Source organism: Hyperolius riggenbachi, chromosome 1 (genome assembly GCF_040937935.1).
Source record: "Hyperolius riggenbachi isolate aHypRig1 chromosome 1, aHypRig1.pri, whole genome shotgun sequence".
NCBI classification, from domain to species: Eukaryota; Metazoa; Chordata; class Amphibia; order Anura; family Hyperoliidae; genus Hyperolius; species Hyperolius riggenbachi.
In genome coordinates this window covers 124059707-124086722 of record NC_090646.1, presented here as the reverse complement: position 1 = coordinate 124086722, position 27016 = coordinate 124059707, and the positions used below count along the sequence as shown (strand labels likewise).

The 27016-nt window shown below is 43.1% G+C and overlaps 1 protein-coding gene across 4 annotated transcripts in view; it reads right to left on the bottom strand.

Moving 5' to 3' along the window:
* Nucleotides 1–27016, bottom strand: part of LIMCH1 (LIM and calponin homology domains 1) — a 358780-nt gene that overhangs the window by 60250 nt on the left and 271514 nt on the right. For 2 of the 4 annotated variants that reach the window (XM_068278486.1, XM_068278487.1), the window contains exons 8-16: nucleotides 26068–26317; nucleotides 17607–17852; nucleotides 15671–15943; nucleotides 14114–14365; nucleotides 13027–13365; nucleotides 12344–12607; nucleotides 11810–12106; nucleotides 11113–11349; nucleotides 9843–9878 (exon numbers count right to left, since the gene is read on the bottom strand). In XM_068278486.1, the coding sequence (XP_068134587.1) occupies nucleotides 9843–9878; nucleotides 11113–11349; nucleotides 11810–12106; nucleotides 12344–12607; nucleotides 13027–13365; nucleotides 14114–14365; nucleotides 15671–15943; nucleotides 17607–17852; nucleotides 26068–26317 (2194 nt within the window). The remainder of the gene's footprint in view (nucleotides 1–9842; nucleotides 9879–11112; nucleotides 11350–11809; nucleotides 12107–12343; nucleotides 12608–13026; nucleotides 13366–14113; nucleotides 14366–15670; nucleotides 15944–17606; nucleotides 17853–26067; nucleotides 26318–27016) is intronic. The other 2 variants (XM_068278488.1, XM_068278489.1) reach the window with 2 other exon arrangements.

Here is a 27016-nt window from a genome sequence, read left to right as displayed (position 1 = left end):
GCAAACAATGCACACGTTTGTCGTTTAGCAAAACCAAGGGGCTGCATCACTAAAATAAATCGTTAGATAGCTACACACACTAGAGCAGTGATGGCTAACCGTGGCACTCCAGCTGTGACAAAACTACAAATCCCATCATGCCTCTGCCTCCCTGAGTTGTTATTATTATTTATTAGATTTATATAGCGCCAACATATTATGCAGCACTGTACAATAAATAGGATTACAGACAATGATAACAGGGGTGACAGAACAATACAGGTAACAGACCATAGATACAACAATACAGGTAATAGCAATAAGATACACAACACAATGCAGATAGTATGCTTAGAGCTGTCAGAGCATTGCAATGCCTCATGGGACTTGTAGTTCCACCACAGCTGGAGTGCCAAGGTTCTCTATCATGGCTTAGACTCAAGTGCAGTGATGGCTATCGATGGTCTTGGTCTAGTTTTTTTGTCTACTGTGTGTACAAGGCTCAATAGTGTATGCCTGCATTAATACAAACGCATTAGTTATTAAAGGACCACTATTGCGAAACACTAAAATGTAAAATGTATGTGTACACATATTTATAAGTAGTACTTTTCTTCCAGATTCAAGTGCACTGTAAATTCCTTTTCTCCTGGGTTCCTGTTGCCTACAGTAGGCAGTAAAATGGTGGCACATCGGACAGGTTTTGGACTGGTCCATCTCTGCTTGGGGGGGGGGGAATTCTCAAAGTTTTCTTTATTTTCAAAATAAATCACTTACTAAACGACAGTTGCTCAGTCCAACTGCCAAAATAGTGTGCACATGAGTAGGCAGCATCTTTATATAGATCCTTTCCAGAGATTGCTTTTGTAAAGAATAACGAAGACACTGAGAACCCCACATGAGGAGGTAAACTAGTCCAAAACTTGATAGAGCCGTCAGACTTTCACTGCCTGCTGTGAGTGACCGTAACATAGGAGAAAAGTAATTAATAGTGCATTCTATGTGCAATATGTGTACACCTTTGCAATAGTGATCCTTTAGCCAGATAAATGACAGGTAGAAAAATGGCCACTATGCCAAACAGAGCTCAAACAGTAACTTTGCTGATGCCACAAGCTCAGTGTTTGAATAATTGCTGACATGGGAAAGGCTCCAGGTTAAAGTCTCTACTGGGAAATATAAATGAGGAATAGTTGGCTTTGCTGCACTCCCGAGGGAGAAGGAGACACACCTGCATAAATACCCTTCAGCTGGCAGAACTGTACATGGCGTGAAACTGTCATACATGTTTACAGCGGCAGACAAGCCTGACACATCCTGCCATTGCAGGTTAAGCTCTGCCATCAATTTAGCAGAATGAGGTCATGTAGCAAATACCTTTCTATTTCACAAGTGCTACATATACTCACAGGGAAATGTGATCCAAAAATACCAGCATGTGCAATATCACTGCATTATAACATTCATGGCGAGTACATAAAAAGGAACATTAAACATCAGTATTGCATTTGCCTGCATGTTTTTACATAAAACCACAGCATTTTGATGCCTTTGTATGTTCATTGCTCTCCTCTGCACCACTTGCAGATCACAGAGCTGGCTTTGCTGTGTATTCATGTAATAGGATAACTCTGTTACTGGACTGGACATCAGCTGGCCAATTCACCTGAGTGTGTCTGGAGATAACCAGGCAGACAGAATACTGAATGACAGCTGCAAGGGCAATTCTGTTATCTTGAAGACTGCAGAAGCTCCCCACTGCCTCATTATTAAAGCCGGAAAGCAGAGCTGAACTCATGCACAGGAGAGATGGAAAACACAGGGAAATCCATCCTGTGTGTGTTTATAGAGAAAAGCCAGTGTAATTCTCCCTTCTCCACAAATAATGAGCCACTGTAATTTGATCTCCCAGCTGTCTGCCGAGTTGAGAGCTACCATATAAAAACAGGTGGTTATCTCTTTCTGTGCTCCCAGCAAATCAGTCAGTAACCACATTGCAGCATCAAAAAGTGAAATGAATAAGAGGCATGGGCCGAAATGCAATTAACTTTTTCTTCTAAGTTTTCTACTAGGTGATATTTGCACACAAGTGAATAAAATGCCCTTTAAAGCAGGGGTCCCCAACCTTTTTCGGCCCGGGGACCACGTTCTGACCAAATTTTTCTCCGGGGCCCACGGGGGGTGGGGGGGGGGATGTTTCGGGGGCTGGGGGCGGGCTTGGTTTAGCGTCCTAGTGGACAGTGTCGTGCACAGCGGGTTACGGGGGGGGGGGGGGCATAGCTAGCATAGTTGCCTAAGTATAGGGAGTTTAGTTGCCCCAGTATGGCTAGTACAGTTACCCCGTATAGCTAGTATAGTGCCCAGTAAAGCTAATATAGTGCCCAGTAAAGCTAATATAGTGCCCATTGTAACTAGTATAGTGCCCAGTATAGGTAGGTAGTGCCCCAGTATAGTGCCCAGTATGGGTGGGTAGTGCCCCAGTATAGCTAGTAAAGTGCCCAGTATAGCTAGTATGCCCCAGTATAGTTAGTATGCCCCAGTATAGCTAGTATAGTGCCCCAGTATAGCTAGTATAGTGCCCCAGTATAGCTAGTATGCCCCAGTATAGCTAGTAAAGCCCCAGTACGGCTAGTATAGTGCCCAGTATAGCAAGTATAGTGCCTCAGTATAGCTAGTATGCCCCAGTATAGCTAGTATAGTGCCCCAGTATAGCTAGTATGCCCCAGTATAGCTAGTATGCCCCAGTATAGCTAGTATGCCCCAGTATAGCTAGTATGCCCCAGTATAGCCAGTATAGTGCCCACTACGCCTAGTATAGTGCCCTAGTATAGCAAGTATAGTGCCCTAGTATAGCAAGTATAGTGCCCTAGTATAGTGCCCCAGTATAGTGCCCCAGTATAGCAAGTATAGTGCCCTAGTATAGTGCCAAGTATAGCAAGTATAGTGCCCCAGTATAGCAAGTATAGTGCCCCAGTATAGCAAGTATAGTGCCCCAGTATAGCAAGTATAGTGCCCCAGTATAGCAAGTATAGTGCCTCAGTATAGCAAGTATAGTGCCCCAGTATAGCAAGTATAGTGCCCCAGTATAGCAAGTATAGTGCCCCAGTATAGCAAGTATAGTGCCCCAGTATAGCAAGTATAGTGCCCCAGTATAGCAAGTATAGTGCCCCAGTATAGCAAGTATAGTGCCCCAGTATAGCAAGTATAGTGCCCCAGTATAGCAAGTATAGTGCCCCAGTATAGCAAGTATAGTGCCCCAGTATAGCAAGTATAGTGCCCCAGTATAGCAAGTATAGTGCCCCAGTATAGCAAGTATAGTGCCCCAGTATAGCAAGTATAGTGCCCCAGTATAGCAAGTATAGTGCCCCAGTATAGCAGCCCCCACCTCCCCCCCGCGGCCGCCGCTGCAGTTACCTTGGCCGGCGGTCTTTCATATTCCCCTCTCTCTCTCTTCCCAGCGTGTGAGTCACAACAGCGCGCCCTGCGGCTGCTGTGATAGAGAGGGAGGAAGCAGGAAGGAGAGAGCGGTTCCCATAGTAACGGCGTGCCGCTACAGGAGGCCGCTCTTTCTCTCCTGCTTCCTCCCTCTCTATCACAGCAGCCGCAGGGCGCGCTGTTGTGACTCACGCTGGGAAGAGAGAAAAGGAGAATATAAGAGACCACGCGGCCGCCAAAGGTAACAGCAGCGGCGGCCGCGGAGGGGGCGGGGCGGTGGGGGCAGACAAGAGGACAGTCCCGCGGCCCATTGAAAACGTCCTGCGGACCACCAGTGGGCCGCGGACCACAGGTTGGGGATCCCTGCTTTAAAGCACTAGCAAGGAATAAAATACTACCCCTTTTTCACTTACTTTTGGTACTTTTCCAATTGCAAAGTGCTGAAAAGTTTCTTTAAAAATAAGTTGAAAAATTATCTCCTGGGAGAAAACTCAGGAGAAAAAAGTGAATTGCATTTAGGCCATGGACCCATATGTGTAATTAACTTTTTCTCCTGAATTATCTCCTAGGAAATAATTGTTCATCCTCTCTCTCTCTCAAAATAACTTTTCATTTGAAAAAAAGAGCCAACAAGTAGGTAAAACTGTACTATTAAAATGACATTTTCTTGTTTGCTGGTGGCTTAGAGGGCATTTTATTGGCAAGGTGTGAAAATATCAACTAGGAGAAAAAAAGTTACTGGTAATTGCATTCGGACCATGGTGTTTGTATTATTACCACACGGCTAAACTCGAATGATGCTTTATACATAAAGCAGTGTTCTCCCCAGGCTCTTTTAGGGGGTGCTCCACCCGGCTGATGTTGGTGAGCACCCGGCTGTCATCAGCTTGCCTTCTTTTCCTCATATGAGGAGCCAGCCCTGCATTCCCCAGTCATGCCCCACCTGGCTACTTTTTCATGCACCCCGCCTGAAATAAAATTTCTGGGGAGAACAATGTAAAAAATATTAATCATCATAATCAACATTATATAATGAATCAGGTCCAGCGTGTTGCTTGGTACTTACCTCTACCATCTGCTGGGCAAACTGAAAGAACGAGTGCAAGCTGTCTTTACTATTTGAAACCACAGTCTAGGTAATTTAAAGGTTGTGGCTTGGAATAGTACCCATTTACTCTGCATGGCACTCTGATAATCTCCTTTGATTTTTGCCATCAAACAAGAAATGATTGCCATGGACAACTGTTTACATTTTCATCATGGTTCTCTTTATATGAAATTGCTCACTTCCTGTACTTCAAACAGGTCACAGGAATAGCAGCACTGCTATATTCCTCCAGGAATAAAACATTCATTTCAAAGCGTGAGCATAAATTCCCATTTCATTTTATGCGACTGTCCAAATATTTAATGGAAAGACTTAAAGAAAGGACTAAGATGGTGTCAACAATGTGAACCCTCATCTGTGCAATGCACAGTAATACATCGCCAAATTCCACTGTTACAGGACTTAAGACAACACAAGGCAGAAGAAAAAATGTCAAATATTAGGAGGATTCCTTTTGCACACCACAGTAAAGCGCGGCACCGCTTATAGGAGAGAGTACGGGAAGACTCTACATTGTGTCAATTGGGCTCGTTTATTGCCTAGTAACTGTACATATATACTCAAAATAGGAAATGTAATCACTTACACACAAAACTTTACAGTACATGTAAAATAATGCATAAAAGGCTCCAGTCTTTCTGAAATGGTACCAGGGTTATGTTACTTGGCAAATTTATAAGTGGTCCTTGGGAAAGTTTCACTTGTGCGTCTCCTTTTTCTCTCTGACACACACATGCAGGACAGTAAACAAGACAAGACACAGAACATTTATATTGCGCTTTTCTCCTGGTGGACTCAAAGTGCTAGAGCTGCAGCCACCAGGGTGCATTAAGCAGGCAGTAGCAGAGTTAGGGAGTCCAGCCCAAGGTCTCCTTACTGAATAGGTGCAGGCTTACTGAACAGGAAGAACTAAGATTTAAACCCAGGTCTCCTCAGAGACAGAGCCCTTAACCAGTAAACTATCCAGCTTGCAGACTCAACCTGCATTTTTACTCAACCTCAAGTGTTCCTTACTCAAAGTGTTCCAGTGAATATTCAGGCAGGGGACACACTTGTCTTTCAGTTTTCTGCGCGCGTTTTTCTGCATACTTTTTCCTCGCACCAACTGTGTTTCTATGCAGGAAAACGCGTGCGTGTTTTTCACAGCAGCTAATGTAATTGATAGAGAAAACTGACAAAGGGCCCACTCACACTTGAGCGTTTTGCTGGCGATTTCGGCAAAACGCTCAAACACTAGCGCTTTTGAAAGCGCTAGTGTAATGAAACCCTATGGGTCCAGTCTTACTTGGGCGATTCGCGCTAATCGCCGCAAAATCGGCCAAAATCGTGAAATGCAAACGAGTCGCCTGCAACATTTTCAGGCGATTTCCCGGCGATCGCGGTTCAGTGCTATAGAAGCGCTAAACGAGATTGCGGTAAGCGTTGGTGTTTTGCGCTTTCAAGTGTGAATGGGCCCAAAATGTGCAGAATCATCATGCAGAATGTCAGGTTTTTTTCTGCGCGCGAACAACATATTAAGTGTGAACTTGCCCATTGATTAACATGAGTTCTCAGTTTTTCTGTGCAGAAAACGCGCACGAAAACAGTCAAGTGTGTTCCCTGCCTCAGTCAAATTTATGCTTTGGAATTAATTTTTTTAAATAAGAAAAGGCTACAAAGTGCTGAGGTGATAAGCGGTGCACAATGCTGTAGTTTTTTTTTTTTTAACAAAAAAACATTTTAAGGTGAAATGCACACTGAACGATAAAAAGTTGTTCAGGTGGCTTTGTATTCATGACAGTGGGCTAGGTAATTTTTGCCCAGAACACTTTTGTTCATTGAATCATGCAATTAGCAATTTGCATGTGTTACAACAATCGCTGGCGTTAAAGGCTCACAATTATCTAATTGAATCAGGCCCTGGGAGTCTGGCTTTGCAAATGGCAAGGAAACAACATAAAAGGGGAATAGTGGTGGTTGGCTGTCATGGGCGTCGCTAGCTCTATTTTAGGAGGGCCTGTGCCCCCAACATGTCCGCGGGTGCCCCGCTGTCTCCCCTGGCCGCCGCTAAACACCCCTCCCCCCCTGCTAGCCGCCACCGCTGCCAGCATCAGACCTCGATAAGCCGGCAACCACTAGTGCGGGAGCTAGGACCTAGCGGACATCGCACTGATATGCGGAAGTGACTTCCGCATATAAAGCGTACTGCGTCCGCTCTAACTGGTCGGATCGCCGGCTGATACGGAGGTCTGACGCTGGGCTGCTGCTGGGAGGTGAGAGAGGGGCACCTGTCACTACCTAACTGGGGGTCCCTGTCACTACCTAACCTGGGGGGCTCCTGTCACTCACTACCTAACCTGGGGGTCCGTCACTCACTACCTAACCTAGGGGCCCTGTCACTCACTACCTAACCTGGGGGCGCCTGTCACTCACTACCTAACCTAGGGGGTGCCTGTCACTCACTACCTAACCTAGGGGGTCCCTGTCACTCACTACCTAACCTGGGGGGCGCCTGTCACTCACTACCTAACCTGGGGGTCCCTGTCACTCACTACCTAACCTGAGGGGTACCTGTCACTCACTACCTAACCTGGGGGGCACCTGTCACTCACTACCTAACCTGGGGGTCGCCTGTCACTCACTACCTAACCTGGGGGTCGCCTGTCACTCACTACCTAACCTGGGGGTCCCTGTCACTCACTACCTAACCTGGGGGTCCCTGTCACTCACTACCTAACCTGGGGGGCGCCTGTCACTACCTAAACTGGGGGGCTTCTGCCACTACCTAAACTGGGGGACTCCTGGCACTACCTTAACTAGGGGGCACTATCTAAACTATCCAGGCCAGCCAGCCCAGCATCACCACCAGCCAACCAGCCCAGAATCACTGTCAAAAAGTCCACAGCATCACCACCAGTCAGGCCAGCATTTACTTCAACCAGCCAAGCACAGCCCAGCTTTACCGCCAGCCAGGTCACCGCATCACCGCCAGCCAACCCAGCCACAGCATCACCGACAGCCAACCCGGCCTCAGCATCACTGCCATCTAGGCCACAGCATCACTGCCAGGCCTTTCAGCCCACACATCATCCCCAATCCAGCCAAAAACAGTATTGTCAGGCACAGCAGCCAGCAGAGGAGAATTCAGAAGCCAGGAGAGAGGTGTCTACCATATTAAGGGGGCATTCTGCTCATTTATGTGAAATGCTGTCTATGTGCCTCGTGACTGCTGAATTTGTCTTGTTGGGGGCCTCATGATTGCTGAATTTGTCTTGTTGGGGGCCTCATAATTTGTTGGGAGCCTTAAGCTTGCTGAATTTGTCTTGTTGGGGGCCTCAAGATTGCTGAATTTGTCTTGTTGGGGGCCTCATGATTTGTTGGGGGCCTCATGATTGCTGAATTTGTCTTGATGGGGGCCTCACGATTGCTGAATTAGTCATGTTGGGAGGCCTCATGATTGCTAAATTTGTCTTGTTGGGGGCCTCATGATTGCTGAATTTGTCTTGATAGGGGCCTCACGATTGCTGAATTTGTCTTGGTGGGAGGCCTCATGATTGCTGAATTTGTCTTGTTGGGGTCACATGATTGCTAACTGCAAGACTATGGGAACTGCTGAATCATTATCATATGAGACAATAACATTAAACCTACTTCTTTAGCTTTTTAAAACAGAAAATGAAACTGGGAGGTTCTAAAAAAAGGAATACATTTTTCAGGAGTAGGATGGATGAAATTGTTTATTTTCAACTTGGATTTTCCATAATGTTCATGTATGAGATAAAACGTTTGTACAGTATTTAGCTTAAATTGCTGTTGCCACTTTGCGATAGATAAGTGACTTTTGGGTTGCAGTTTGGGCACTCGGCCTCCAAAAGGTTCGCCACCACTGTCCTAATCTAATGTCCCACCATTGCTAAGTTCATGTAAATTTGTCTCCACCTGTTACCACACCCACATTTTGGTCTTTGGCCCACCCATTTTTCGGCGCCCACAACGTAACCCTCATATTTTTCGGCGCGCTAGCTGCAGTGTGCTGAATTCTGCTGCCTACTGTATGTACAGTATAAGCTGTTCTCTAGTGCCTGCACTGTGTGCTGATCTACCTCCAGTGTGTACAGTATAAGGTGTTACTCTGTGCCTTTACTGATTGTAAACCAGCTGTATTGTATGCTGATCCCTGCTACTTTCAGTATGTACATTATTAGCTGTAAAGCCTGGTACACACATACAATTTTTATTAGCCAATTTTAGCTTTGTTCATCAAATTCATTGTCTGTTGGCCCACTTACTGCATTGGGGTGGTAAAATTGGTCAGTGATTGACCAACCAAAATTGTATGTGCGTATACATCTTTTATCTATGTCTATACTGATTGTAAATTATCTAAATAAAGGACAGGGGGCGCCGTCCAATATTTTGATGGGCAGGCCCGTTATCTGTAGCTTACACCGCTGCTAAGTTCATGTACATTTGGCCCCACCCATGGCCCTGCCCACTCACCGCATGGCCATGCCCATTTTTTGCCACAGCGCTCCGCATATACCCCACACACCTAGTGCCCACAGGTGCCCCCGATCTCCAAGGACCCTAGGAACACCCCTGTTGGCTGTCAACCGCACACATGCCAACAATGATTCAGCTTGTGTTGAAACTGATCAGGGTCAATAATATGTATCTCTCCACTGGTTGCAGTCACAGTATTAGAGACACAGGATCAGCAGGAGAGTCAGGCAACCGGTATTATTTTCAAAGGAAAAATCCATATCCTTCTCAGTTTAGGTTCCCTTTAACCACCAGGCCAATTAAAATTATACCTGAAATGCAAATAATGTAAGTTATTCATGTGGATCAGCAAAAAAACAAAAACAAAAAGTGTTTGTGTTGGTGGTGGTGGTTGGAAGTTTCCAATAGGACTTGGATTCAGACCTTAAAATGATGACAAATGTGCACACAAGTTTTATACTTAAATCTTCCCTCCATCGTGAAAGACTCTAAAACATCCAAAACTGTTCATAAAGGACATACTCTGTTAACATGCAGCCGTATTATGTTATTTAAGAGAGAAAAAAACTCTATTATATGAGTAAGCTTTGCATTTGAAGCCAGGAATAATAAAAAAAAAAACATGCAGTGGTTATACTTTGCATTAAAGGGCAGTATGTGTGTAAAATGGCATCTGAGTAAATATATTAATCTCATGCTTCCAAACGTTGCTTTCAGTAGAGTTATTGATAGTACTCAAAGCTGAGAGGAAACAAGCCATGATAACAAGATCTATCATAGGCAGATTAGAGCATGCATTAGTGCAGTAGGACCTTTCCAAGCACCCAATGCAACTTACTCTGAGTCGTCTGACAGAGACGAGTGTGTGCTGAATCTACAAAACCAAATGTATAATTAGATTAACTTGCAGGAAAAAGAACAAAAATCGCAGAATTAGGTGAGGCGTATACTTTGCAGCACTGTCAATTATATGCCATGGATCTATAGTACACAGAGCTACACAATCTGTATTCAGTCCCAGCATGCCCTGCAGCAGGAAGGACTTCCTGTTTGGCTACAATTCTAGAACTAAAATTCGTCCCCTTTATGACATTTATTTAAACTAAAACACAAAACCTAAGAACAAAGATTCTGGAATTACAACTTTAATTTTTACTCTAATAGCAAAACATACTTTATGAAAAATTATTAAAATGAGCTATAAACACTACAATAAATAAAAAGCATTAAAAAGAAAATTCCTTAACACATTGCCGCGACAACTGCCAATCATCATACAAAAAAAAAAAAAACCTGTACACAGTTGTTGCAGGGAATACACAATTAGCTAAAGTATCACAGTTTCTGAGATTTGGAAAAAGATATTAGATAGGAAATTCTGTTTAACCTGTAAAGACACATACGTAAGGTCGATCTGTAATAGAATTCGTACAGCTCTTTAGCTGGATGGACTGGGATCACACAAGGTAGGCTGGTACCACCTCTTCAGCAGTCCAAAGTACAAAAAGTGGGGACGCACAATCCATTAAAGTTTAAGGGGTCTGATGTAATAAACTCCAGTAAATTTGCCATGCGCAGGGAGTGCGCAACTTACTAGCGATGGTGGAGCACCGGCCAATAACATTTAGACCTATAGTAACACACAATTTAACACATTACCATAGCAACACATCCATTATTGTGGTAATGGGTAATTGCCGATGCTCCCCCTGCACTAGTAACGGTAAAATTGCCATTTCACTCACTGCACACAGCAACTTTACTGGAGTATACTGCATCAGATCCAATGACTTATTGATGCAAAAGTGACAATGATCCCGTTAAATAGACAGCTGTTTCAAAGACACACAGGTCCTCTTCATCAGTTGTTACACTGATAAAGAGGACATGTGTGTCTTCGAAACAGCTGTCTGTTTTACAGCGTTCATGACTCTTTTGCATCAGTAAAAGTCATTAAACTTTATTTGATTGTGCAGATCGACTCTTGCACTTATGACACATTCATGCATAAAATAAACACATGCACACTGTAAACTTGTAACTATTTTCAAGTCTACCTAACAAAAAGGGAAAGGGTTGGAGTTCTAGTTGATGACAAATTATCTGACCTCAGTAAATCATGGTCAGGTCTTTCAAGAGTTTCCTGTAGTGGTTGGGACTTAAGCTCTGCACATATGGGATTATTCTCAATGGGACTGAGAGCTGGTTGACACGTCAGATCATCTCTTAATTCAGTGGTCTCTTCTGCTTTGTTCTGGAGGTGCGCGTCTGATGGACTGTCAGTCCTGACAGCTGTATGGGCCTGGGGAGCGTTATTTGGCGTAATTGAGGTCATATGGAGGGAGCTATGGAAGTAATTTCAAGAAAATGTTATACAAGATGTGCATTAGCCTTCAAATCTTACAAAATACATGCACAGGTCACAATGCTCACCGAGAACTGAAATACATGACTAAATACTGAAACAATTATATAAATAAGTGACCAAGAAAATTGCAATACATTCAAAGTCATGCCTTTACATACTGAGGAGATGAAACTGGTATGTTCGGAGCTTAATCTACAAGTAATTAGTACATAATTGCATTCTAATTGTTTGCTTTGCAGATATATTTATATATTCAATGGTTAGCTGGTCTATGTTTTGTAACCTTGTTAAGCCACAGCACATCTTGCTTTCAATACTTTTCCATGCTTGATCTCTAGACTTATCCAATCCTTTTTCCACACACTACATTTTAGGTTTAATCTTTTTAGTTTATAATTAGAGTAAATGACTGTTTCCTCATTATTTCATTTTCTGACCTTATGGTCTTCTCCTTTTGCTGTGAGATGTTGGACTTCTCTTCGTTTTTTTGAAGAGAAAATGGCACTGGGAGGAAGTGAGTTAGGTTGACCCCTGGTGTTCTCTGGCTTACAGAAATCCTTCTTCTGACCATCATGTCATCTTTTTCTGGGTCCGGTGTACTTCTGTCCTTCTGAAGGCTGGTCTCATCTTTCTGTGTAGCTTCTACAGCTGCGTGTTGTGTGACAGCTGTCTCAGGTATGTTAGAGCACTTTGACTGAGTGTCATTTGTCATTTCAAGAAGTACATCCTTGTTCCTATAGGGACATGTGACAATACCTTGAAATAAAATGTTGTTCAAGAAACCACATGCCTCATCACTCTGGGACAATGTTAGAGTCTCTGCAAACGTCAGCCAAACCAATAACCCAAACAGTTTAGTTTTCACTTAGGCAAACAGCAAACACGTATGAAGCAGGAGCACATAATATACGCATTGGAGTGTAAAGGACAAGGCATTCTTTAGTTGAACATAGAAGGCACACAATGCTCACAGGGGCTGATCCATATCCTGCACCAGCTGTTTAATTTCGATCGTTTCCATGGTTTTGATGCTTTGACTGTTTATTTGCCCTTGGTCAACATTGCGTTGATAGTCAACAGTAGAAGGAGATGGTTGGCTTGGTTTGGCACACTTCTGAAATGTGCCTATTCTACGAGCCAGCATGTCATCACGTTGGGTATCCAGCGAATGTCCACCCTCCTCAATGTCCTGAACTGGAGAGGCTTCTGGGACTTTACAGGTTTCAGCTGAAGATCTACTCAAGAGACACGCCAGTAGTATTTGCCAAAACAGAAGAAACAGGAAGCAACCATAAATTATATGATGTACGTTACAAGAAGAATTCGCCAGAGAAAACAAAGAAACATTCTTGCCATTTCTATGAGAAACTTAAAGACTCAGGCTATAACTCTATTCATTCATCCGCTTCATATAGCTGAGACTAATTCCCTTACCAATTCCTTCAGATGGAAAAAGACACATGGTCTAGGCTTTAAAATGTAGTGGTACAAAAAGTAATAAAAATAGCAGTGATATTTTGAAAGCAGAACAAGAAGGAATTTTCCAATATTTCAGAAATATGAAAACCTGCATTAAGGAGACATGCGGTTAGGACATTAACTAAGGTATGTTACGGCACACAGAGTCACACACAGATGAAAGCGTGCAGGATACCTCAGTTTGGTCTGTAGATGTGTTACTGAAACAGTGGTGCCCATAGTCTGAACTACTGGGGCACTGTCTGATAAAACTGCCTTGGCACATACAAGATCAGATCCGCTTTCAGCGTTTGCATCTGCCTCACTGCTACCAGGTTTAGCAATACAGAGTCTGTCCCATTTCTGCTGGTCAATCTCAGTAACTGGGCCAAAGCGTACAAATTTTTGTTTGTTCCTTGCCCTCTTCTCTTGCAGGGATAGTTTGCGTCTACCGAAGTCATCAATGGCTGCTCTGTTCGTATCAATCTTTGGCGCCTGGCTGTTGCTGGATGCCTGTGTCACTGTAACGTTCTCACTTTTGTTCCCAAGAAGGAAAGAAGGAAGAACCAAACATTACATTTGTAGTCTAAAAAATGTGAAGTGTTTAGATGTAGATGCTAAAAGCTTCTATCTCAGGACTGCAGTCTGAATGTGGTAATGTGTTGGGGGAATTTTTGTTACGGGTTATCAGAAAGTTAAAAACATGCATTGGCAGAGGGATAAAATTTACTTTTAGAAGGAAAATGTTATGAATAGCATAAAAGGGGTTAGAACCTCATCTAAAACTCAACTCTTGTCTATTCTCATCCTGGAGAAATCTCACATTTCCTGTCTTGAAACCAGGCAAATCTAGCTCATTTCACCAGGACAACTATTGCTTACACTAATGCCACAGACACCCTACTGACAGGAAATGAAAAACAAAAAAACCCAAAACAAAAGAACTGATTATCTCCCTGGAGTTGGATTTCAAACACATGGATAATGCACACATTTTCAAGCTTAGTTGACAGGGCAATGCAAATGAACTGTTGATCAGTTGATCAGTCCTAGCCATTTCCTGTGAGTTCCTGCACTCTGTCCACATTTTTCCTAATCAAAAATTTTCAATCGACAACCAGTATTAATAAAAAGGTTGCCTTGACTATGTGTGTACATACAAAAGCTTTAAGATGAGAGGTTGAGTAACTCAAGGACACAAATGTGGTGGAATACTTTTTGATCTTTTTTTATAAAGATTTTAAAATTCAAATGCGGAAATGCCAAAGTAAAAAAAGGCACACCTATCTTCAGAAGATAGCTTGAGTCTCTGCCAAGTTGCCAAGTCAGCCTTAGTTATTGAGGCAGAGCCAAAAACAGGAGGCTCTTTCTGTTGAGAGGCGGGACCTTGTGCTTTACGTTTGGCCAGGTCATCTTTCTGGATATCTGGAATTTTCTCCTCCTCTTCTTGGTCAGACTCATCTCCTGGTTTTTGAACTACATTTTCTTTTAGAACGATAACCTTGTCCATAGGTTGCTCCTGACAGTCTTGTTTGCTATAGTAAAGAGATTTCAGAAAAGGCCACCTGGTTATACTGGCATTACGGTCATAGATTTAATGGCCATGCACACTGTTAAGAAATATAAAAAAAATCCAGAGCAGAGCACTAAAGGATTGTTCATCAGCCAATCATTTTTAAGATTCTACAGTATATTGGAATAGTCTATAGGGGAAGGAGCATTCTGTTCTACTTGGTAAGTGAATGTTACATATCAGAAAAATGGATACTTCTGACAGCAAGTTTTATCGACTGCCTGTGTTTGGCTGCCTGATGTTATCCATTCATTGAAAAAGATTCATCTAAAAACCATTTAACAGAGTGGTCCTCCCCAAGACTAATTTGGGCTTTGAAGTTTGGCTTCACGGGAAAATCCTTCTACTGTGTTTATCGCTTGCATGTAATATTCAGGCTGGTTCCTAGTCCCCAGACAAGTAGAGTGGAACAATAGGTAGGCAATATGTGTTCAGGACAACTCACTCCTCCTACTGTGTGTGCCCTTATTAGCTACAGCTCTCAAGGACTTTGAGTCTGACAGGAGAAAAGCATGATACAAATATTAACATTATTGTTATTATTAATAGTAAGGACTGTGAGACTAATTAGTAGGCAGCTTACCTCAGCTAGTCCTGGAAATGCCCCTTGGTCAACTTTTCACTGTTTAGCTCAAGTGTCTGCTCCTACCTCCTAGACAAACCCAGCTATTGATTAAACTGAAAAGTCCTCACAATAAATGGAAGGGGAGGACATGGTTTTCATAATAAATTAAATATTCATGTTTTACTGCAGGTCAGCTAATCTGCCATAGTTTAGATGTCAGTGTTCAAAATTACATTAAAGAAGAACTCTATAAAATGTCTTTGGATTGGGTTTTGAATGAGAATAAAATGTGTGATTTATAGCTTTATTTATTTAGCTGCATTTGTTAGATTTGCTACCTGGCTCTAAAGAATTTCCCGTCCTTGCTATGACGTCTTCGTAAAAATCAGAAATTTGAAAGTGTTTACAAGCACAGCAAGGTTAGTAGGGTGCGGGAACATGCATTCTATAATAACCTATTGACCACCACTAGAAGATTAATTTTCTTAATGATCCTTAGTGGCAAACAACAGTTTGTGTTTCCCAGCTCCTAATGAACATTAAGTTTAAACCTGGGATTCTGGAAAGCAGGTAATGCTGGTTGCCCCTACAACCAGAACAATCACTAATCTCGAAAAAAATAACAAGGCTTGAATGGCACCACTCAATGGACCTAGTAGATTTACACATGCTCTTTCCATGCAAGCTGAAAATTTTGCGCACCTTCTAGGGCCTGGGTCTTTAGGGGACACGGGACGTGCAGACGGAGAATCCTGAGAGGGTTTTGTTTTGTTAATATATGAACCTATATATTGGTTAAAAGGTGTTGAAACTTTAGGTTGGTTCATTTTTGCTCTGCGTGTGGCCAAGTCATCCCGCTCGATATCTGGCATCCTGCTCTCGTCTTCCTCTTCAGATTCTTCATTAGCTGGGTGGCTGCTCTCTTTCCGTACTACGATCTCTGGCATTTCTTGATCTTCTACACATTGCTTTGGACTAAGACAGTTATAGTTACATTACACAGCAGTTTCTTTAAAAGAATGCACATCAAACCACACAAAATCCAGTTGTCACATACAGAACATTAGTAGTTAGCTTTGATGTATTGCAGTCTCTGACAAACTTTATGGAGCACAAAGTTTGCTGCAAAACAGGACAATTTTTTGGATAAACAAAGTTGACTAAATACAAACACACTTTTATCCGTGTGACGTTAGCAAGATCATTTTTCAGTGCTGGGTTCCCTTACGGAGAACTATGACCACACATCCATGCAGGTTCATTACTTTTGTCTTTGGCTACAATGGTCAAAAACAACTTTCAACTGATCCAGCTCCAGATTCTTTCCAGAGAAAGAACATCACATCGCATTATGCGTACAACTGTATTTTGGAGACACCAAAGTCAAGCATTTTAGGATTTTGATAGAGCACCACAAACTGTACAACATAAAAAGTAGGTTTAGTACTTCCAAGCAAATGTGTTATGCACAATCCATTATCTCGTGCCACAACAATTACTAAACTAAACATAACAGGGTTAATAGTGTTATCGTACGGTTTTAAACAGAGCCAATGAAAAAAAACCACAATTTTTTTAAAGTGTATATAGCAACAATAAATACCTAGTCCATATCAAAAAATTAAAAAACACCTTTCCAAATGACAAAAACAGATTTCTTATAGACTTATATAAGTGTCAGACATAAAATGCTCAGGGCATCCTATTGTTAACTAAAACCCAGTGTTGTAAAAATACATATTTATGAAGATATGCTACTCATATTATGTAAGCATTTCCATTTGTTAACATTTTCCACTGTGCCTACCACTTTGTTTTACCAAGTCTGTAACTTGTCATCATTAAGTAATCAAATTAGCTGAGGACTGGCCGATCAGTCCAGAATAAACTAGCACACTGCCAACTAGCCAGTCAGCCACTCTACTACCATAATTGAATTTGTGCTAATTAAATACATTAGGTATATCCATGCCTAATTTTTTCCCTTCTGCAATTGGTGACTGAGTGCAGCATTTACACGTAACACTTCAGGAAGGATGAACTTTAACAAAAAAGGCAATTTACTCTCCAGACAATAAAATTTTCCAGATATCTGAAACTGGGTCTTTTTTTAGGTCTAAATCCAGAAAAATGCCATGAACAGTCAGTTCCGGGAGTCACTGGAATCTTTAATAGGTCCATGTATTCTGAGCACCAATTGGCCTCAAAGTAGAAGGTTGAAAACTAAGCATCCAATTTTAGGAGTTCTGACATGCTGGTTTATGTATTCTGAGCACCAATTGGCCTCAAAGTAGAAGGTTGAAAACTAAGCATCCAATTTTAGGAGTTCTGACATGCTGGTTAGAATCCGCTATGAAGTAGTACAGCATTTAGCTTCCGATACTTTAATAGGACCAAAGACGCCTTTTAAACTGGTGAATGTGGATTTGAGTTTATTTTCCAAGAACAATTACAAACTCTGTGTAAGTCAGGTTTAAAGCACGGATGCGATGATTTTTCCCAACACAGTTAGTTCATGTTATACAAAAGAACAAATGCACATGCTTCCACACAGGAGTTCTCCTCCATAAACCAAGACACACAATAGTGTAAAAACATGGAAAACTCCATAAAAGCATTCCCACTGTGAGGAGCTGACCTGCTGTAACGCTTTGCTGCAGGCATGACCTTTATTCCCACTTTCTGAAGGTTTTTTAACCTCCGAGCCTCCTCATCCTCACCAAATGACTGCTGATCTTTGACACCTTCTTCTCGTTGTTCAAAACGCTCTTTAAGTTTTGAAGTTATTCCCAATGGCCAGTTACAAGAAGCCACTGTAGGGGTCCCATCTTCTCCGTTCGACCCCTCATTATGTTCCTCTTCAATGGTTTCAGGATGATTTGGGCTATCAATTGGTTATACATGAAATAGGGTACAATTAGAGCAACACAGCATACGAGTTTGCAGAGTTCTCAAACGTATAGCAAAACAGAGTACAAACAAGATTTTGAGGGTCAGAAATAGACATTGTACACAACTTAAGTGTGAACCTGATAAAAGTATACAGCATATACTTTAAGCCTCATTTCCATGGGGAGCTGAAGGTGGTGGATTCACCACCTGTCAGACACTTGCTAGTGGCACAGATGGCGGACAGGTGGACCCCAATGGAGTTGCATCTGAGCACAGTGGTGTCTGTCCTCAGGGTGACGAGAACCCTTTTTGCTGCAAAGTAATGCTGCCATGTGTCCAACGCAACAAAGGTGGTGGTTGCCAAACACTGCCATTCAGCTACATGTCATTGCAGCTTAATGGCACTTGTGGCCAGCAGGCGGGAGGCTGCACTACCAGACAAGCGAGCAGTAAAGCTGCCCATGGAGTAAAAGAGGCCTTATTCTTCATATCCAAGATGGAGGATCTGATAAAAGGGCATAGCTTGGGTTACCTGGAAGGCAGCCACTAAGTGTGGGTTGGGAACCTTTAGACCTATCTCCACCAGAGTTACGATATATGTACAGTAGCCACCTCTATCCATGTAGGCATACATAAAAATATAAATGCTCCATTCCATTTAGGCCAGGAACAATAGGCATCTAATACTGCATTCAGAGGGGCATGGGTCAGGGGGTCCCCATACACATTTTTTTGCTCTGGGCTCCAATTTAGCTAGAACCAGCCCTGTTTCTCAGCCACTTCTTGTGTCATAGACCTTCAGAGTTGCAGACTGCAATCTTCTCATATAACTCGGTCTGCACCCCACCAAACTGCAGACCATAAAACAGCATGAAACGTTGAGCCTAGGAGAAGATCCGCTGTTAATTCTTTCAGCTTAACTGCTTCAAGTCACCTAAATACATTTTTCCAACTGGAATTTTAGCGGCAGAAACAGAATGCAAATAATATAGTTTAACTTACCTGGGGTTTCTTCTAGCCCCCGGTAATCCTCCTGGTCCCTTGCTGTTGTTCCACTGTGCTCCATTCAGCCTCTGTGCCCCTCTGAAAGCTGGCCAACTGGGCCAGTCGCAAGCTACTGTGCATGTGCTGCCCCAGCCATGCGGCCCCTCAGTCATGCTTCCTTGCCTCGGAGTGTTCAGCGCATGGGCACCAGTCATTTATACACGCAGAACACTCCTGACCAAGGGCACAACCAGGAGGTACATGGCCTGGGCCGTCGCATACAGATTTCAGAGGAGCACAGTTGCTGATAGGACACAGTGGAACGACTGCAAGGGACCAGAGGAACGCTAGGGGGCTGGAAGAAGCCCCACGTAAGTTAAACTGGTCCTCTTTATGTTAATTTAGGTTTCCTTTAAGCACTCCGCTTACGTAAATATCAGATTTTATTTTTAGAACTATGCCCGCAGTTGGGTTTTAATGCTGACACTTCTGTACTTGTAAAATATTTTCCACAATGCAGGAGAAGAATGCAGGGACCATAACAGAAGCACAAAACACCATGAAACAAACACACTCCATAGCCTAAGTGTCTTTACTTAATTAAAATCAGTCAGTTCCCATATAGTTTCCATCCTCCCCCCTGGTCAGAGCAAGCACAATGGAGCATTTGTCCTATGCCTGTGCCCCATGCTCAGCAGACCACCTAGAGAGGGAGCTTGCCAGAATTTTCATTATCTTGGACCAATCAGCCCAGGACACCACCCATGCATAATCCCTGCACGGATCAGGCAGAAGAGACGGCACGGAATAAGGAAGGTCCGCAAATGTCATATCTACTGCATAGCTGAACGCATTAGCCAAGTATGAATTGGACAGTAACCATGTCAACTATCTAGCATCCTCTCTGCTTACATTTCTATTACTTCCGCGGGGGGCTCTTATTTTTCTCAGGTCATGTCTTGCTTGAACACAGTTTTTATGTAAACCATGTGGCCATGATTTATGTTAAACTGCCTGCATGCCAGAGAGGTCTGCTTTTATTAGAAAAAAAAAGCGAGCTTGAGGTTATAGAATTCTGCTTCTAAAGCTAAAGCTCCTGGAACTGAACCAGTTCAGACACTTCCAAGATGCATTTATGCTGCGCTAGCATTGCAAGTGCAAGAATGATTCTACAGCACTGTTATCATTCCTGTCTTCTTACACTACTATCAAGGAAGCATGTGCTCAGCTGATAAATGTCCTGAGCTAAGGGCTCATAGAGCAGACATAAGGCAGCAGACCGGGCTTATACAGCTGCTATAGGACTGCATGCATAGCAGACCAGGCTTATACAGCAGCCATAGGACTGCACACATAGCAAACTGGGCTTATACAGCCACCATAGGACTGCATACATAGCAGACTGGGCTTATACAGCTGCCATAGGACTGCCCGCATAGCAGACTGGGCTTATACAGCTGCTATAGAACTGCATGCATAGCAGACTGGGCTTATACAGCCGCCACAGGACTGCACGTATAGCAGACCAGGCTTGTACAGCTGCCATGGGGCTGCATGCATAGCAGACTGGGCTTATACAGCTGCCATAGGACTGCATGCAAAGCAGACTGGGCTTATACAGCTGCCATAGGACTGCATGCATAGCAGACCAGGCTTATACAGCCGCCATAGGACTGCATGCATAGCAGACCGAGCTTATTCAGCCGCCATAGGACTGCACACAGAGCAGACTGGGCGTGTACAGCTGCTATAGGACTGCACCCATAGCAGACCAGGCTTATACAGCCGCCATAGGACTGCACACAGAGCAGACCAAGCTTATTCAGCCGCCATAGGACTGCATCCATAGCAGACTGGGCATATACACCACCCTAGGATTGCATGCAGAATGCAAGATCTAGGCCCAGACTACTAAACTGCGCTACGTATGATTACACATGACTTACTTGTGCATCAACTGCAAATACAAAGAATATCGGCAATGCAAATACTAATACTCTGCTATAGTGCATTTCTGCCTGTGTTTTCATCAGTGTTTCAGAGCATCACCATTAAAGATGGTCAATGATATAGTCAGTGATGATGCGAATCTGCATCTGAATCCCTTTGCTGTGCCAATGCATCTCGCCACTTACTACATCACCCATAGACTTCCATTACCCCACGCCGTGTGTTAAGTGCGGTGCTTGCGGTAACGCGCTGCAACCCTTGTGTCGGACTGGGTACTTCCGATGCACTGCAATGAACCACAATAAGTGTGAAAGTCTCCATAGATTTTCATTGGTTTTTTGGCTCCTTGCGGTTGCAAAGGGCAACGCAATGAAGCTTTCACCTGCAGGTGTAAAAGGGGCCTCAATCCTATTCCTAGCATCAAATAATCAACATCAAACCTCTTTATAACCAGGGCTATGGAGTCGGAGTCGTGGAGTCGGAGCAATTTTGGGTGCCTGGAGTCGGAGTCGGAAAAAAATGCACCGACTCCGACTCCTAATGAATTTAAACTGTAATTAAAATAGAAAATATGGTAAAATGTTCTATTTCTCAGATAATAGTCAGTATAAATAATTTACACATACAGTAATAGCTGTGCTTAGTCCACAAAAATGAAATAAACCAATCAAAATTAGTTACTTGCTTCAATAAAGCAGTCCCCGTATTTTTAAAGTCAGATATACACATCTGATTGTGACTGTATATATGATGTGTACACAGGAATCTCTTATATATACTAAATAACATCTATGTTGTAAGTATAAAGTCTGATGTGTAGCTGTGTCACTAATAGAGATGGTCAATGAGATGGAAATAATTCTGCGTGGATTCTGATTTATGCAAATGTACTCTTTGCTCATGAAATCAAATAATTTGATATGTTGTTAAAATTTGGTTTGGTGACTACGAATTAAATGGTACCCGAGAAGGATGAAAAGAAAAGTTTTATACATACCTGGAGCTTCTTCCAGCCCCCTTCAGGCTAATCAGTCCCTCGCTGTCCTCCACCACCCGGATCTTCTGCTATGAGTCCTGGTAATTCAGCCAGTCAGCGCAGTCCGGCCGCATGCCGCTTCCACAGCCAGGAGCATTCTGCACCTGCGTACTAGTGCTGCACAGGTGTAGTACACTCCCGGCGGTGGAGTGTGTGCATGCGCACTACGCCAGACTTGCTCAAGCACCTGGACTCATAGCAGAAGGTGGCGGAGGAGGACAGCGAGGGATTGATTAGCCTGAAGGGGGCTGGAGGAAGCCCCAGGTATGTATAAAACTTGAATTTCATCTGTCTCAGGTGTACTGTGTTACACAGTAGTACTATACTCTACATATGCACTCTCCACAGAGCTGCAGGGAATACACTGAGAATGTTGTGCACATTGAACACAGAGGTGTTGTCTATCACCCATAAACCTGGTTCAGATTGTGCATGAAGAATGTGTAATAAAGGAAGAATCTCCTTATTTCCCTGCGGAGTACCTGCACATCACTCTTACATGTACCCACACTTACATTACCTAGGGGCTGGTAGATGTTCTTTGTTCCAGTCTGTACCTTTTACAAGTACTCTTACCAAGGACTAGTTTTAGTCTATGACTAAAGGGAATAAATATGGCAGTCTCCATATCCTTCTCACTTCAGTTGTCTTTTAAAATTCCTAAGCGTTTGCAGTTAAGAGACGAATTTCATGTTGCATACTTTCAATCAACAAGATTGTAATATGCAAATTAGAGGAGTCGGAGTCGAGGAGTCGGAGACGGTGGAATCCTAAACTGAGGAGTCGGAGTCGGTGGATTTTTGTACCGACTCCACAGCCCTGTTTATAACCCCTAGAGATTTAAAGTTCTCCAAATTTAAAACTCTTCCTGTTATCCAACTCCAACCTCCCCTCAGTATTAACGCTTCCTGTCACTTAACATAAGCTGCTGTCCCAAACTATTCTTACAACTAACCTACCCACCACCCCAGTGGCTGTCCTAACTGGTGCCAAAACCATAACCCCAAGTGATGCTCACCTTCCGTCATTGCTTGGGCATCAGTGTTGTCCGTGTTGGCTGTGGCATCTGTTACCTACCAATATCTTTGCTATTGAGCACTCAAACCAACCACCACACTCAAACTAGTTTGGGTACGTGGCACCAAACTTGCTGATAGGTTGTACCGATCGACATAGACCTGCAGTTCTGGCATTTGCAAGAAGAGTAGGGTTTTAATTTATGGGATGGGGTAAATTCCCATGAGCTGTTCTGTTCAGGTTCAGCCAGTCTCATTTTAAAGGGAACCTAAACTGAGAAGGATATGGATTTTTCCTTTCAAAATAATACCAGATGCCTGACTCTCTAATACTATTATCCACAGTCCCTCAACAAGCATGTAGATTAGGTTCTCTGACTGAAGTCAGACTGGATTAGCTGCATGCTTGTTTGAGGTGTGTGATTCAGCCACTACTGCAGCCAAAGATCAGCAGGAGAATCAGGAAACTGGTATTGTTTAAACGGAAACATACATATCCCTCTTAGTTAAGGTTCCCTTTAAAGAAGAACCAAAATTTCCTGCAGCTATGCACCTTCAGGACTTGTGCTTCACACAATCATTAGTATGCAATGGAGTCAACAAATATTTGAAGGTACAGTCATTGAAAATAGTATTTCAGTTCTAGGTAGATCTTCAGATTAAACACTTTCTTTGCTTTCCTATATATGAATGAAATGAAAAATGAAAAGGTCTGGCCTCTTATCAAATCAATCAGACACTGTACAGGCATCAATAACTATGTGCAAAGTGTAGGAAGTTGTAATGACAAACCAAAAATCTATTCAGGAAGAGAAAACTTGGATTTGATTGGTTCACATGGTTACAGTACTTCATGTACCACTCATGCTCTTTATAGTGCAATACTCCTCATGCCAGTCAGAATATTACAGGACAAAAATGGATTGCTGGTATAGATACCGGTAATTCATAAAAATCAATCCCAAGAAGGGAGGGCTCATGAGGTAAGACAGATAAGGAAAGCTAATTCTTGAGGGAAAAAAGTTAGGAAAGCCAATTCATGAGATAAAACAGACAAAGTATTTCATGAGAAAAGGCACGGCTGTGGAGTCGGAGCAATTTTGAGTACCTGGAGTTGGAGTCTGAGTCATGATTTCATAAACTGAGGAGTCGGATGTTTTTTGTGCTCACCTAACTCCATAGCCATATGCAAGGGTTGTGGAGTAGGAGTCTAAGTCGAGGAGTCGGAGCAGTTTTAGGTACCTGGAGTCGGGGGCAGGGGCGTTGATAGAACCCTAAGAGATCCGGGGCACTTTTGGGCACTCCACCCGGAAAATGGGTGTGGCACCCGGAATGTGGGTGTGGTCATGGGTGGAGCCAAATTTACATGAACTTAACAGCAGTCCAAGTAGGACTGCCCAGCAAAATGTTAGACGAAGACCCCTCCATCAATATGAAAACCATCAACAATTGATAAACATAACTGGGCAGAGTTACCTGGCTTCTGTGCTGGCTGGTCTGGATTTCTGCTGGGGGGGGGCTGGCCTGCTGCCAGTTTGTCTGACAGTCCCCCCATAGCATTCCCTGACCTTCTAGTGGACTCCCTCCCATGCTCCCACAGGACTCCTATTGAGACAAACAACTCCCAGCATTCCCCCAGAGAAGAACCACAGCTCCCTGCATGCCCCCATAAAGGCATCACAGCGCCCAGCATGGCACCCCAGCACCCAGCATGCCCGCCATTGAGGCATTACAGCTGCCTCTGCCTGTAGGACATCCGGAGCACCCCAGAATAGATCCGGGGCACGTGCCACTGATCTTTGGGGCTAGCAATGCCCCTGGACGGGGGTTTTCATAAACTGAGGCGTTGCAGTATTTTTGTACCTACTCCACAGCTCTGAGAAAAGGTTTGAGACCTCACAGTACTGTAAAGTTACGCATGCACGCTGGTATGAATTTGGTCATGGTAGACAATAAAGAGCGCCTCGGATGAAAATCGTGAGCGTGTGTACAGTGGCAGCTTGACATCTGCTAAAGATGCGGCATGCCAGATTTAGCAATCCTCAAATTAATTATTCTCCCCACTCCCTGCTGTAATCCGCTTTATTGTGTGCCAATCGTCGTCCTTCTGTCCCCCTCCATGGCAACAGACAAGGCGCTAACCTGAAGGCTAGTGACGCATCTGTACCAAAGGATTGTGTACCGATCCCTGCCACAGGACAGAAATCCCCTGGTGTGTCCAGGGCTTTAAAAAAAAGACTACTATATTACCAGGATATTCAAGCTAAAAATAAGGTACTTAATCCCTTTCTTAAAATAAAGTTTCTAACAGCAATGCACGGACTGGCATTTCGTAGGTTTGTAAAGTGCGTAAAATCCACTTTAATAAAGTTGTTCATAAAAGGGGCATTACAGCTGCAGATATACAAAATGGTACTGATCTTTCTCGCACGTGCACCAAAACTTAGGTATTTCAACTTCAAGTCAGCAAACTTAAAGGGAACCTAAACGGAGAAGGATATGGATTTTTCCTTTTAAAATAATACCAGTTTCCTGAATTGCCTGCTGATCCTGTGTCTCTAATACTTTTAGCCACAGCCCCTGAACAAGCATGCAGATCAGGTGCTCTGACTGAAGTCAGACTGGATTAGCTGCATGCTTGTTTCAGGGTGTGATTCAGCCACTATTGCAGTCACAGAGATCAGCAGGACTGCCAGGAAACTGGTATTGTTTACAGGATACATCCATATCACTCTCAGTTAAGGTTCCCTTTAAAGCAAAAGAGGCATGCTGTAGTCATTTTTATAGTACAGCTATGTAGTATATCAGTTTGGATTTACTGTAGGCCAAACTGAGCATTATGCAGGTTTAAAAAAAGAACACTTATTACTCACGAAGTGAAAATGATTACACGGTTTAAGGATAATTTGTACAAACCCCAAAAAAAAGGATACGAATGTGAAATAGGCAACATCTATGAAATCAGTATCATGCCCACTCACTAATTTCTCAGTTTGCAAGTGATCACAATGACAGAGAACAGAAAAGGTTGAAACCGAATAATAACATTCCCCAAATAAGGAGTTGGTTTTCTGCCGGGGCCGAGGTTAAACTTAAATGATCAAAACAAAATTTCCAGGTAATCTGAATAACAGCATCAATGCTTAGAATGTCTGATCGAATGCTGTAATAGAGAGTTGGTATACACACGCAGAAGGCTTTAGACGCAGTGAATCTATTACCTGAACGGCCTTTCGCCCCCTAGGGGTGAAGTGGCGGTACTCCAGCTTTTCCGGTAATCGTGCTCAACCTTCTTTTTCCTCAAAGGAGCAGGGATGTATGCAGTCTGATTGCTCTTATTGGGGAGGTACTGGTTGAAAGGCACTGTTGCTTTGTTCTCACCAAAGGACACTCGTCTGGCAGACATATCATCTTTTCTGACATCCGGTAATCTTCTGTGGGGCAAGTCTGACTCGGAATCACTTCCTCTTCCTATAGGTGAGAAGCACAATATGCAAAAACAATGAAACATGATTGGAGTGGGAAGCACAATACAATTAGCATTTTCAAGTAGAATTATAATCAGGAATTATGCATTCAGGAAGCATGCAGGAGATCAGGTGTTTCTGACATTGTCAGATCTGACAAGATTAGCTGCATGTTTGTTTCAGGTGTGTGATTCAAACAGTACTGCGGCCAAATAGATAGCAGGACTGCCAGGCAACTGGTATATTTTAAAATGAAATATGGCAGCTTCCATATTCTTCTCACTTCAGTTGTCCTTTAAGGGCTTTTTAAATATTTCAATGAGACCGAATTCTTGTGTGGGCAGATTTATAGTGAAACATCTAAAAAGTACCTCTGAACCAGATATTTTTTCGTTGCTCGGAATGGCACCGCACATAAATCAGGATTAAAAGTAGGTTAAAAAAAATATCTGGTTCTGGGGTACTTTAACCCTTGTTTGTTCCCAAGCTGGGTATCCGGCAAGCCTTTCGGCAAGTCCTCTTGATCTGCAGTTATCTTTATATACACACATGCTTTCTTTTATTTTCTCCGCTGCTTGCTTTCTGAACACGGTGATGTGTTCTCCTTTATTGCATTCCTCCACATTTGGCTGCAGCGACTTTAATAATGATACAGCTATATTCTATAAACATTGGGAAAGATCGGCCAGAGTTTAAATAGTTC